This window comes from Oncorhynchus keta, chromosome 27 (genome assembly GCF_023373465.1).
Source record: "Oncorhynchus keta strain PuntledgeMale-10-30-2019 chromosome 27, Oket_V2, whole genome shotgun sequence".
NCBI lineage: Eukaryota > Metazoa > Chordata > Actinopteri > Salmoniformes > Salmonidae > Oncorhynchus > Oncorhynchus keta.
Window position 1 is genome coordinate 25,200,541 of NC_068447.1, and position 15,031 is coordinate 25,215,571.

At 44.4% G+C, this 15,031-nt stretch overlaps 1 protein-coding gene across 1 annotated transcript in view; it reads right to left on the bottom strand.

Moving 5' to 3' along the window:
• LOC118360283 (cadherin-4-like) overlaps positions 1–9,021 on the bottom strand; it is a 636,928-nt gene extending 627,907 nt beyond the window's left edge. The window contains exons 1-2 of the mRNA XM_052482021.1: positions 8,692–9,021; positions 6,447–6,558 (exon numbers count right to left, since the gene is read on the bottom strand). Coding sequence (XP_052337981.1) covers positions 6,447–6,558; positions 8,692–8,748 — 169 coding nt within the window. The 5' untranslated portion in view covers positions 8,749–9,021. The remainder of the gene's footprint in view (positions 1–6,446; positions 6,559–8,691) is intronic.
• Between the last annotated feature and the right edge of the window lie 6,010 nt (positions 9,022–15,031).

Below are 15,031 nucleotides of genomic sequence, written 5' to 3' on the forward strand. Positions count from 1 at the left end.
GAATGAATGAATGAATGAATATGGCACCACAACAAACCTGCCAAGAGAGGGCCGCCCACCAAAAGTCACGGACCAGGCAATGAGGGCATTAATCAGAGGCAACAAAGAGACCAAAGGTAACCCTGAAGGAGCTGCAAAGCTCCACAGCGGAGATTGGAGTAGCTGTCCATAGGACCACTTTAAGCCGTACACTCCACAGAGCTGGGCTTTACGGAAGAGTGGTCTGAAAAAAAGCCATTGCTTAAACACGTTTGGTGTTCGCCAAGGTACTCTGGTCGGATGAGACAAAAATGTAGCTTTTCGTCAATCAAGGAAAACGCTATGTCTGGTGCAAACCCAACACCTCTCATCACCCCGAGAACAACATTCCCACGGTGAAGCATGGTGGTGGCAGCATCATGCTGTGGAGATGTATTTCATCGACTGGGAAACTGGTCAGAATTGAAGGAATGATGGATGGTGCTAAATACAGGGAAATTCTTGAGGGAACCCTGTTTCAGTCTTCCAGAGATTTGAGACTGGGACAGAGGTTCACCTTCCAGCAGGACAATGACCCTAAGCATACTGCTAAAGCAACACTTGAGTGGTTTAAGGGGAAACATTTAAATGTCTTGGAATGGCCTAGTCAAAGCCCAGACCTCAATCCAATTGAGAATCTGTGGTATGACTTAAAGATCGCTGTACACCTGCGGAACCCATCCATCTTGTAGGAGCTGGAGCAGTTTTGCCTTGAAGAATGGGCAAAAATCCCAGTGGACAGATGTGCCAAGCTTATAGAGACATACCCCAAGAGACTTGCAGCTGTAATTGCTGCAAAAGGTGGCTCTACAAAGTATTGACTTTGGGGGGTGAATAGTTATGCACGCTCAAGTTCTGTTTTCTTGTTTGCTTCAGGATAAAAAATATTTTGCATCTTCAAAGCGGTAGGCATGTTGTGTAAATCAAATGATAATAACCTCCCAAAAATCTATTTTAAGTCCTGGTTGTAAGGCAGCAAAATAGGAAAAATGCCAAGGGGGTGAATACTTTTGCAAGCCACTGTACACTATGGAATGAACATGCAATGTGTGAGTGCATGTGTGTGGGCGTGCATGTTTGCCTGGCTGCCTACACACATGCATGTGTTTGTGTCTGGTAGTGTACTGCACTACAAGACACAAACTGTGTGCCTGTGTGTTTGTCTGCACCCTCCTGACCTCAATCTCAGGACATCTCTCCTGGTTTGGGCACCCTCGTAGATCCTTCCCCCTGAGGTAGCCTGGAGGATAACTGAGCGTGCCTATCTGTAAAGGCCTAGAGGTTCAGTCTGGCCAAGTAAGAACAGGATCCAACACATTTGTTAGGCCTTTACCTACTGGGCACATATCTCAATTCAACATCTATACAACGTTGGTTCAACGTAATTTCAATTAAATGATGTGGAAACAATGTTGATTCAACCAGTGTGTGCCCAGTGGGTACTCTTGGTGATGGGGTACTGGGCCTGATTCAAACAACTGGTCAATTCAGTGAGAGTGTGTATTCCATTGGGATTGTTATAAAAAAAGACTGGTGGGCATTTGAGGCCAGAATAGTGCACACACACACACATACACACACATACTCATTCACACACCCACGTATAACTGACACTGCCCAAAACCACCACCAACCCAAACAAAGGACCAGGCCCATTGGGCTGAAACCACATGACATGGCTCTCATTAGCAGTAATAGAATCAGCACAGGGACATGTAGGATGAGGTTACACCACCTAGCTCGGTTTGTCCGGTTCAATCTGGCCTGGACCCATTATAGCCCACCACACTGAGGCTGAATAAGCAGACAGAATACTTCATGCTCAAAACACAAGGAGATCACTCTGCAGAGAGCATTAAATATCAGACATACGGTGACTAAACCATTTAACACAATAAGGCTGTGACTGATGAAGATTTTTATGTGAAGTTGGTTCCTGGATCCTAGGTGATGAAATCCCTGTGTTGGTCTGTGAGAACAGGCGTGTTTGTCAATCAGACAGTGTTGTAGCCCCAGCAGATGTAAACCAGGTGTGGCGGTGTTCTGACTCTAAGGGTCTGTGTCTCTATGATAAAGAACATGTAATATCTGAGAGCCCTGTAATGAAGCCCAGTCACAGCAAGGAATCTGGGCACCCTCAACTGAACTCCTGACAGTCCCCCTCAACAGGGGGTGAGGACCCCCTCTAACCTTTCACCCCTCTGATCTTATCTCCTCAGCACACCAACATTACAATGACTGCTCAACCTATGACCCCCAGATTGAAGCTTGAAATTTAACTCCCCAATGCTCCTCCATGGTAATCTCTCCTAGAGTCAAGTACCTAGCACCTAGTCAAATCAAATCAAATGTATTTATATAGCCCTTCGTACATCAGCTGATATCTCAAAGTGCTGTACAGAAACCCAGCCTAAAACCCCAAACAGCAAGCAATGCAGGTGTAGAAGCACTGCAACCTTTCTCTGCACCATGCCGACCATCTGCTCATCTTCCCTATGCCTACTATTATAAATCCAACCCCCCTCCCTGTCCATCTCCCCCTGACCCTTTACCCTTCTCCCCCTCTGCCTCTCAAGACCCTGAAACCCCTGTCACGTCCCAGGCCCTTGTTCGGTCTCTCCCATTACGCCTGCCCTCATCTGTGTGTGTGTGTGTGTGTGTGTGTGTGTGTGTGTGTGTGTGTGTGTGTGTGTGTGTGTGTGTGTGTGTGGTTACTCTTTGCCCTGCCTGACAGTTCTGGGTTAAACAATGTTATTATTAAAGTCTTTCCAGAGGAGCTTCCTGTGACACCCTTACCAAAGGTAAATCCACCGGCCGAGCCCTGTAAATCACACTTTGTGTGTGTGTGTGTGTGTGTGTGTGTGTGTGTGTGTGTGTGTGTGTGTGTGTGTGTGTGTGTGTGTGTGTGTGTGTGTGTGTGTGTGTGTGTGTGTGTGTGTGTGTGTGTATGTATGTATATATATATATGTATGTGTGTGTGTGTATACGTGTGTGTGTGTACACGTGTGCGTGTGTATATATATATGTGTGTGTATACGTGTGTAGGTGTACACGTGTGTGTGCGTGTGTGTTTTCACTGTAGCTGTGTGGTCAGACACCCATATGACGTTGTATCTCTAGTCTCCGTTAGCTGTGACCTGAAGGAAGCGGCGATGTGACTCCTACAGGGGCCTTTAAAATAACACAGAGGAACAGACAAGCCATAAACGTCAGATAAGTAAAACCATAACTGCCTCTACGCTCTCCTGTAATGGATTCCAGGGTTTATATGGATTATATGTCTGTTTCGGTGGGGGAAAACCAGTCTGGGTTTATTTTAACTGTCGATTTTAAACATCGCTGTCAAACAAGAGAAAATGGAGAGGATTTAGAAGTGGCTGATCTTTCTAGCATACATATACTTCTGGGATTTCATGTATCTCTTTCCTCTTTCTCATTGCCTTTTGCAGATGTGAGTTTAGAAAGGTGTAACAGACAGACTTACTAACTAGTGTAAACTGGCAGATATGGCAGGTTGGAGTTGTTTGGCCTGTGTACCAGTGATGGCAGGTTGGAGTTGTTTGGCCTGTGTACCAGTGATGGCAGGTTGGAGTTGTTTGGCCTGTGTACCAGTGATGGCAGGTTGGAGTTGTTTGGCCTGTGTACCAGTGATGGCAGGTTGGAGTTGTTTGGCCTGTGTACCAGTGATGGCAGGTTGGAGTTGTTTGGCCTGTGTACCAGTGATGGCAGGTTGGAGTTGTTTGGCCTGTGTACCAGTGATGGCAGGTTGGAGTTGTTTGGCCTGTGTACCAGTGATGGCAGGTTGGAGTTGTTTGGCCTGTGTACCAGTGATGGCAGGTTGGAGTTGTTTGGCCTGTGTACCAGTGATGGCAGGTTGGAGTTGTTTGGCCTGTGTACCAGTGATGGCAGGTTGGAGTTGTTTGGCCTGTGTACCAGTGATGGCAGGTTGGAGTTGTTTGGCCTGTGTACCAGTGATGGCAGGTTGGAGTTGTTTGGCCTGTGTACCAGTGATGGCAGGTTGGAGTTGTTTGGCCTGTGTACCAGTGATGGCAGGTTGGAGTTGTTTGGCCTGTGTACCAGTGATGGCTGGCTCAGTGATTGTTTGCGATTGTGTTGACACCCCCTGCTGGCCTGATGACTTCACTGCTGCATACTGAATGTGATCACAAGCAACTCTCGCACTCGCTGACTCAGCCAGGCCTCTATGTAGCCAATACAAGACTAAATTCAGAGACCCCTTATCTAACTCACTCCCACTGTGATCACCAGCTAAAGCACACACATACCCACACTTAATAAATGCATGGACACAAACACAGACTCCCTCCCATAACACACTCACATAACACTGTTATAACACCATTGAGAGTTATTCCTCTGCCAGAAAAATGTCCAAATACCTTGAATGATAACTAAACTACACAGAACAGTATAAATCATGACACAATATTCCCTAATCGCGCCAATAAAAAAGGATGAGAAAAACACATCTGTATAATTCCATCTGACATGAAAATGATGATATCTCCTTAATGATGTCTGAAGTATCACAGTGCAAGATGATATCTCCTTAATGATGTCTGAAGTATCACAGTGCAAGATGATATCTCCTTAATGATGTCTGAAGTATCACAGTGCATGATGATATGTACTTAATGATGTCTGAAGTATCACAGTGCAAGATGATATCTACTTAATGATGTCTGAAGTATCACAGTGCATGATGATATCTACTTAATGATGTCTGAAGTATCACAGTGCAAGATGATATCTACTTAATGATGTCTGAAGTATCACAGTGCATGATGATATCTACTTAATGATGTCTGAAGTATCACAGTGCATGATGATATGTACTTAATGATGTCTGAAGTATCACAGTGCAAGATGATATCTACTTAATGATGTCTGAAGTATCACAGTGCATGATGATATCTACTTAATGATGTCTGAAGTATCACAGTGCATGATGATATCTACTTAATGATGTCTGAAGTATCACAGTGCATGATGATATGTACTTAATGATGTCTGAAGTATCACAGTGCAAGATGATATCTACTTAATGATGTCTGAAGTATCACAGTGCATGATGATATCTACTTAATGATGTCTGAAGTATCACAGTGCATGATGATATGTACTTAATGATGTCTGAAGTATCACAGTGCATGATGATATGTACTTAATGATGCCTGAAGTATCACAGTGCAAGATGATATGTACTTAATGATGTCTGAAGTATCACAGTGCATGTCAGAGACTGGATCCAGCTGTGACTCTAACAGGCCTCTAAGAGTAAAAGTTAACAGTTCAGCTGTCTAAGATACAACAGACTGACCCACAAAAGAGCTATTGTGTGGCCCCCAGCACAACAATGCAGCTTAGTGGTGCTACGAGGTAAAACCATTGGGATCAATAGAAGATTCTAATTAGCCTATATTGGCAGGAGCCCTGCGAGATTAGACACAGGATGTCGATTCGATTTCCTGCACTATCGGCTATTCAAACTAAGTTGATTCACAGAGTAATTGCTAAAATTCAAGACAAACATGGTGGTGAGGGTGGTGGTAGTGGTGGTATTGGTGATGATGTTGGAGGTGATGATGATGATGGTGGTGGTGTTGAAGGTGGTGGTGATAGTGTTGGAAGTGGTGGTGCTGATGGTGGTGATGATGGGGATGGTGCTGCTGCTGATGGTAGTGGTGATGGTGGTGTTGGAGAAGGTGATGGTGGTGGTGATGGTGGATGATGCACATCACCAACGTGATCATCTGCATTAAATGTCCTCACAAAAGTGAGCTATAGGGGGGTATTGTGTTTGAATGTTCAAAAGTAAACACTACATCAGTGAAAAAAGTGATATTTGTTTCAATTCATTGACAGACAACCAGAGAAAAACAAGAGAAGATTAAAGGTGTTTTAATTTGCTAAAGCAGTGTTGTGCCCAGCATTGCAAAAGTGATACACTGACATACACTGACCCTGCAGCTCCAGAAAATAACATCTCCACAAAGCACACTATAGCCTTCTGCAACGGATCCTGTGTGTGTATGCGTGTGTGTTTGTGTGTGAGTGTGTGGGTGTGCGTATGCGCATGTGTGTGCCCATATGCGTGTAATGCATGTGAATGTATTTTTATAAAATATTGAAATAATGTAATAATGCGTGTAACAACGTAATCAACCTCAAATAAAAAGCTATTAAAATCCCTGCACATCTGTACACACACTCCACCACTGCAAGCCTGGATGGAATGAGGCATGCTCTGTCTCGGAAAGTGAGTAGAACTCACGAGGCACCACAAGAAACGAAGCAAACGCCATTATCCAGATTTCCTTTCACTGTCATTAAAGCGGGGATCAGCTCGTGCGCTCGCCTTCCGCTCTCTCCGCTGAAAGAGAGAAGTGAAAAGTTAAAGAACTTACCTTGAAGTATGCTCCGGCCTTGCAGTACATCCCTTGAAATAAGCACAGAGTAAAAGCTTTGTGAGAAGCCAGGTCTGCAGGGAGCTTTGGACGCCAGCTTTCCATTAGTCCCCTGGGAGAGAAAAGAGAATACATTGTTGGTGAGACATCTAGAAACATGGAATCCATTGATTCAGTTGCTTCTCTGACCCTGAAGGAAAGTGCTTATGCCTTGGCAGCAGCTATACAGAAGAGATAGAGAGAAGATATAGAGAGATTACCATGCCTCCCTTTCCACCACTGGGCTTGTGAATGTGATCTATCTGCTGCCGGGGCATTCGGGTGAAATAAATACACAGTTGTATGGCAGTGAATATCAAGACAACATAATACTTTTCAAATAATCAGGAGAGAACGAGGCTTGTTTGACCTAACACTCTCCCCATTGTTCATTCCAGTCTGGGAATAGGACAGGGGGAGCAGACATAACAGATATGGGCACTCAAGGGATTTGGAGTGTGTGGCCGACATGGATGCGGATGCACACACACACACACACACACACACACACACACACACACACACACACACACACACACACACACACACACACACACACACACACACACACACACACACACACACACACACACACACACACACACACACAACAAAGGTATTCCCTTGGTGGCTGCAGAGCTGATGCACCCTGCTCCAGATCTCCCTTCGCCACCATCAAAGGGTCTGCCTATATACTGGGACTCTGAGCCCTATTCAATCCAAATCAGGGATCAGTTTTGATTAACAACTTTATAGACAAATTCCAGTGCAGCATTAAAGCAAGTTGGATTCAATGTGCAGCGGCGTATTTGTGTTACACATTTTAAATGTGCTTTTAATTAATTAAACACTAATTCAACATACATTTGTCCAAAACATGAAAGTTGTTTTTATTTATCCTGTAGACCTGGTAGACTAACTACTAGCAGGCGTGGTGGTTTGGTAGGGTCCTCACTACAGGGGGCAGTGGAGGTATCTACTGGAAGGAGGTGGAAGTTATCTGATCTGAATTTTCTCTCCACTAACTGGGAATGACACTCAAACTGCCAGAGGGCACAGAGAATTTAATGAGGGCTCATTGTGTGGGATAAATGATGCTGCCTCCACACGCACACAGACGACACAAACACACCAGTTGAGTGTGTGTGATACACGTTAGTTACAGTGGAAAGCTTCAGCTCCATTTAAATAACTTTAGAGCTGTACTATGGTGATATCCATACCACACATATGTCACTCCTGGTAGCCTAATGCCGATGATAATTCAAGCGTACCATGGAAATACCAATGCATCTATCATTTTCCAACAATGCGGAATCCAGGCGACCCTAGAACACGCCGCTGGGCTAGAGGAGGCAGACTGCAAGTTATGTGTGGGGAAGACAAAACCCGACTGCGCCCTACTATTAGCCGGCAACACCAAGCAAGTTTGGAACACCAAAACGGTCCCTCTTACTGGATTGCGGAGAATGTAATTAGTTATTGACGTATAGCAAATTAAACATTCGCCGTTTTATACTTTAAGGCTATATTTGGAGCTGGACATAGGACACGAGTAAAATATTTGTTTCAATAAAGTTGGCTCATATAACAAACGAGATTCCTTAAAACAAAAGCTGAATATTCCTAATAGCCTAAGTAGCTAACTAGTTGCATTAGCGAATGGCATTTGTGAGGTTTCGCGTTAACGTTAGACTAACAGCTCCGTTAAAATAAGGAAATAAAAAAAGACAGCATTTCGCACCATTATCACTCGCTCAATGAATATCAAGGAAAGTAACAAGATTATACATAGCCCATGTAAGGGTATCTAGTGCACGGCATCAATTCAGTCAGAATTTGATTGAGGGGTAAAGCGGCGGTGAGAATATTCATAAATCATTTCCTCCAGCCTACGCTTTACATTATTTGTGTTAGGCTAATACGAAATGCTTTGAGACCAGGTTGAGTGTTGTGTGAGAAAACGAAAGACAGTTCTTATTCAATGGCAGATCTTGTTGGGGAATAATATTAAATATAAAGGCTAACGTTGCGCTTCGAAAAGAAAGCACTTGTGTTGGAGAACAAGTCAGTCGAAATAGAATAAACAAGTTCAGGATCAACCCAAAACATTTTAACTGTCTCTAAAAATGTACGCTCTGTAACACTGTGAGCAGCATAGGAGCGAAACACTTCCAGAATGTTATAGTCAAATGGGAAATCTCACCCAAAACGTGGCCAGTTGTAAGGCTGCTGTCAGCATGAGAATGGAGACAGTTTTCATCGTTGCAAGCAAGCGGAGGCTGCTTGAGCTGGAAAAGGCTAAAAGGCTCGTATTTCTTCTCTGGTAATTGTATAATTTCCCCGCGGTGTGATAGCTGGTTTGTTCCCCCTGTGCTCCGCACTTCCAGTGGTAAGCTCTTCAGAAGTAGAAAGCCCGTCCCTACTCCCCTCGCTCTCTCATCTGCAGGTGAAGAGCGTTGCTCAGCTCAGCACCAAAGAGCAAAGGCATCGAAGCCAGCGTCACTCCAACCCCTCCTCTCGCCCGGCGCCGGAGAATCCCACTTAAAGACACACAGTGGAGTGGTAGTTAAATCAAGCTACCTGATTCTCTGGCTTCCGCTATTGCCCTAACATTGGATGAGAGTTTCCCCTAATTATCGTTAAGGGGACACACGAGTGATTTGTTCGCTAACCCTAACTATTTTCTTCACCCTTTTCCTCAGTTTCCTAACCTGCTGCGTAAATTCGAACCTGAAAGTCACTTCGGTAGCGAATAGTTTTTCCGTCTGTAAAGGGTGAGGTAAGCTATTCATGTTTATTATTCCAATGCTATACTATCGCAATTCTCCACTTGCATCGTGTGTGTGATATGTAATAAATAGGTAATTGCGGTAATAATTTAAAATGTTGAGACTAACAAACCATCACAGCCAACCATATTCATTGAAATTGTAATGTCACAGATATCATATGCACTGTGTCCACTACTGTCCGTGTGTATTGGTGTTCTCAACATTCTCCTAACGTGGCATTTACCATAAAATGCCTACACTGGACACAAACCGGTTGCGCGCGTGCGCCATCGTGCGCTGTGGTGCATACATTTATTTTGCCCCCCCACACCAAACGCAGACGCCCGTTGGCGCATGCGAGCAGTGTGGGTGCAATAATTGAATAACATGGATTTCTACATTTAATTTGCGACACACGGGACATGTCAGGTCTGGTCACCATGTTGCAAAATAAATGTAGAAATCCTTGTTATTCAATTATTGCACCCACACTGCTCGTGCTGCGACACCATATAAGTTAAATGATGAAAATGCGATCATCATATAAGTTAAAGATGAAAAAGCCTGGAAGGAGGAGAGATGACTAGAAACGATTCGGTTGGCCGTTTTATGTGTGGATTAGTTGTCGGAGTAGGGGTCCTTGTGCATTTCAGGTAAAATAACAACTCAATGGTTATATCCCAGGACAAATTAACTAGCAACAGCAAGCTAGCTAAATAGGACAAATTAACTTTAGCTAGCTGGTGCAAGCTAATATTACGAGCTAAATTGCCATACATGTTTAATGCTTTTCGACCTGTCCCCAAATTAATGTCATTGGTTCAGAGTTTGTTTTGATATTTTAAGCTGCGTGTCGTGATCGCGTTTGGTGTGTGGGGGTGGGGGGCAAAATACATTTATGCAAGATAGAGCACGATCACTCGCGCAGCCGGTTTGGGTTCCGTGTTAGCTTGCCACTTAGGTCTGTGGGCCACTAACCACGGAGACGTTGAGCTCTCTCTGATTGACAGCTCTCTCTCCACATCGGAAAGGTGCAGGGCTATGAGCCAATGGGTTAATCCATCAAAAGCAGAATGAATGTGTGTTAACCAACGCCTGCTCATTTCCCTCCTGACAAGCAGGTGTTTTACCACCTCTCCCTCTCATCTAAATCCTCTGGTGCTGGGGATGAGCTATGACACTTATATCACTGGGCCCTTTTACTATCTGCTGGTGGTGTGGTTGGGATTGGGTCCTGTCCTGTTAGATGCCTTGATTGACAGACTTGGTTGCTGAGCTCTGTGTGTAACCGATATGCTATGGAACCAGGGTTGTCTGATTTCAAGACTGTGTTAGCTGATGCCAAGGCATTGGCTGAGGGAGCTAATGCAACTATTTAGGTCTCAAGTGCACTCACCAAGATTGAGATGCCTCACTTATCAAGTTCTGTTAGGATTTGATTTAATTTGAAAGCCAGTCACTGACATCCAGCAGCTGTTTTCTCCTCACAAACGACCCTTACATGCTGACCAGACCGCACACGTCGCGTTGAGTGTGTGAGCGTCGCAAAATACATTTAGAAATCCTTGTTATTCAATTATTGCACCCACACTGCTCGCACGCCAACGAGCGTCTGCGTTGCCAAGGGCTAAAATAGAAGTCATTCCTATTTCTGATGCAGATCGCGCTGAAAGTCCTGCCTCTCCCATCTCCTCATTGGTTTATAGAAGCCAGTACCCACGTGCCATCTCCTCATTGGTTATACCCACGTGGGTGAATGAAAGACAAACTGTTTTGCGGGTAGTTGTGGTAATACAATGAAAGTTTAGATGCGATCACCATATAAGTTAAAGGATGAATAAGCCTGGAAGGTGGAGAGATGACTAGAAACGATTCAGTTGGCCGTTTTATGTGTGGATTAATTGTCGGAGTAGAGGACCTTGTGCATTTCAGGTAAAATAACAACTCAATGTTTATATCCCAGGACAAATTAGCTAGCAACAGCAAGCTAGCTAAATAGGACAAATTAGCTAGCAAGTGCAAGCTAACTAGCTAAATTACCATACATGTTTAATGCTTTTCGACCTGTCCCCAAATTAATGTCATTAGTTCAGAGTTTGTTTTGATATTTGAACCTGTGTGTCGTGATCGCGTTTGGTGTGTGGGGGGGCAAAATAAATTGATGCATGATGGCGCACGATGGCGCACACGCGCAGCCGGTTTGGGTTCCGTGTTACCTGCTTAACTCCCTACTTTACTGATCACGGCTGGGGTGGTTTATTATGTCACCTTATGTTATTCAAAACACTCCAGTAATCTCCTGGTAAACATGGAGACAGCCTGGGACTAATGGCAGAATGACAGAGTAGTGGAGACAGGTGGCATTGCTCTCAGACCTCAGTAAGCACTTTCTCAGGGGCCGAGTCGCCCCAGCTTTACTCATAGTAATGATGCTTTCATTACCCAGGCCGCCATTGGGATGCTAGACATGTCACACACACACACACACACACACACACACACACACACACACACACACACACACACACACACACACACACACACACACACACACACACACACACACACACACACACACACACATACACCCACACGCACATAGACATACACATACACACACCCACACGCACATACACATACACACACTCACACAAACCTAGCTGGAATTGACTGATTAGGCAGCAATTCTGTACCCCCCTTGCATCTCTCTCTCCACTCAGCTTGGAGCCCATTAATGCAAATTACAGCCCAAAACAAGAGACAACAAAAAAGATCATGTGAAAAAGTAGGCTTTTACAACAGGTAGATTTCTGATGAAAAAAACTACTGTGCTGCCAATTTTTTCTCTTTTTCTGTTTCTCTCTCTCTCTCGTTCTCTCGCTCACTCTTAAATTCTGCCATTAGCTACTGCTGTAGTTCTCCACGGACTCCCTCCACAGTATCTGTTAATAGGGAGAGCAAACAAGTCAACACAGTGGCACTTCCATGGAAAGGTGGATCCCTCTGAAGGAGAAAGGGGAATCAGGATATGATCCCATCTATTCCAGTGTCCTGTGTCACTGCCTGGGCTTGACCCAGCAGGCGCAGTGCTCAGACGATGATGGATTCAGAGACTAGTGGACAGCTCTGGAACAAACACAGGGAGAGAGTAGGGATATTCCAGGCATGGGGTAACAGGGTACGCCATTGTTCGATTTCCCACAGTAGAAACAAATGCAGCTGGATAACCTTAGCGTCAGGGAAAGGACATGGCGCCCAATCATACTGAGACAATATAAAACTTGACCTCATGAAGTTGAGAGAGTATTGTGTAACCAGAAAGCATTAAAAGGTCTACATGGGAGATAAATGTGGGTTGGTAAAAGTGTGACATTGTGCCGTCATTTTGTAATCATATTTTCCTTAGCGTTATGGGACTTGTTTAAGTTGTATAGTGATGTGTCATGAAAATCTGTCTTAACTGTCAGACTTCCTTTACTACATGTTTGCAAACACACCCTCACACAGACATACACTCATCAAAAAAAGGGTTCCAAAATGGTTCTTCGCCTGTCCCCATAGCGAATCCATATATATATATTTAAAAAAAAAAAAAATGTTTTAATGATTCTACAGATAATAGACAGAACAGGTAGGGCAGAACATATGGATCCCCTACCAAATCAAACCCACCCCAACCCCACCATGCTCTAACAGAGCCCCACCCCAAAACCAGACTTTAAGCAGGCATGATATACAATGAGTAGTATAATCAAATAGAACAAAAAAAATACAAAGCTATCATAAAACAAAAAGTAATTAAATAGTAAAAATAATTAATTATACAAATTCTCCTTTTGGGTTGGTTTATGGAGTTGTAAAATTAACTAGGTCCATGTCTTCTACAAATGATAGGAAAGGTTGCCAGATATGATAAAAGGTCATTGCAGATCCCCTAAATGAGTACATTTTTGAAAATGTATAAAACATATAACCTGAAATATAACATTTCAGATCCTTTACTCAGTACTTTGTTGAGGCAGCGATCACAGCCTAGTCTTCTTCGGTATGACCCTACAAGCTTGGCACACCTGTATTTGGGGAGTCTCTCCCAATCTTCTCTGCAGATCCTCTTCAAGCTCTGTCAGGTTGGAAGGGGAGCGTCGCTGCACATCTATTTTCAGGTCTCTCCAGAGATGTTTGATCGGTTTCAAGTCTGGGCTCTGGCTGGGCCACTCAAGGACATTCAGAGACACTTGTCCCGAAGCCACTCCTGTGTTGTCTTGGCTGTGTTCTTAGGGTCGTTGTCCTGTTGTTCTGTACTTTGCTCCGTTCATCTTTCCTTCGATCTCACAGTCCCTGCCACTGAAAAACATCCCCACAGCATGATGCTGCCACCACCATGCTTCACCGTAGGTGTAACCGATGTCAAATGGCTAGCTAGTTAGCGGTGGTGCGCGCTAATAGCGTTTCAATCGGTGACGTCACTCGCTTTGAGACCTTGAAGTAGTGGTTCCCCTTGCTCTGCAAGGGCCGCGGCTTTTGTGGAGCGATGGGTAGCGATGCTTCGTGGGTGACTGTTGTTGATGTGTGCAGAGGGTCCCTGGTTCGAGCCCGGGTAGGGGCGAGGGGACGGACTAAAGTTACACTGTTACATAGGGATGGTGCCAGGCTTCCTACAGATGTGAAACTTGGCATTCAGGCCAAAAAGTTCAATGTTGGTTTCATCAGACAAGAGAGTCTTGTTTCACATGGTCTGAGAGTCTTTAGGTGCCTTTTGACAAACTCCAACTGGCCTGTCATGTGCCTTTTACTGAGGAGTGGCTTCCATCTGCCCTCCAGCACTCTAGTTATACCAATAGGAGGCTCTGGCATAGAGCGTTATTTCACTCATTCAGGGGAGGGTGTTTTTCCCTTACATTACAATCAAACACATACTCACACACGTGCATTAATGCACAAATGTAGAAGTGCACACACATGCACTCAAAAAGGCTATTTCATTGCATTTCCTATTTGATTTTACCTTTAAGGTTTTTGTGGGGTCTGTTTTCCAGACTTGTGGACTCTAGGACCTGACTCTATCCCTTCTTCAGATGTGATGTAGTACATGGGATACTCTGTCATTCAGCGTGGGACGGTGAGTAAATTCTTCCATTCAATTATTGGAGCCTTTGCCCACTAAAAATACCATCTGGGTGCTAGCAATAGATTAGTTTAAGGCCATACAAAATTATTAAACCATTCCCAGTGAAAGAGTCTCTGTCCCCCTTTAAAAGATTCAGACTTTTTATGTTTGTTACAAAGCTAGAGAATGCTGATGCACTGGGCACCAGAGCCTGTGCCCCCTGGAACACCACGACAGGACGCCTACCAAGGGTCAGGAGAGGGGGAGGGATCTCCTGTCTGACCAACGACGACCACCCTCTCTGCCCAAATGGTTTATTCATATACCAGGCTACCAGTATGAGAACAGACACAGGGCAGTGTACTATGCACAGGGCTTAACTCCTAACATGGCAGCCTGTGAGGTACTGGTACTGTAAATATGGTACATTTACTGCATAATACCACAACCTACTCGAGGGTCAGAGCACAGCGGGCAAACTGTTTGAAATGACAAACTCAAAGACAAATCCTCACACACATAGGTAGACCGACAGTACAGCAAAGTATTTCTCATAGTGTCGACACATGCCCTCCAGAAATCCAAACCCAGGAACATATGGCTGCATCTCATTCAGCAGACGCTGCTCACCTCCAATCCACCTTAGCACATTACTTTAGGGGCTA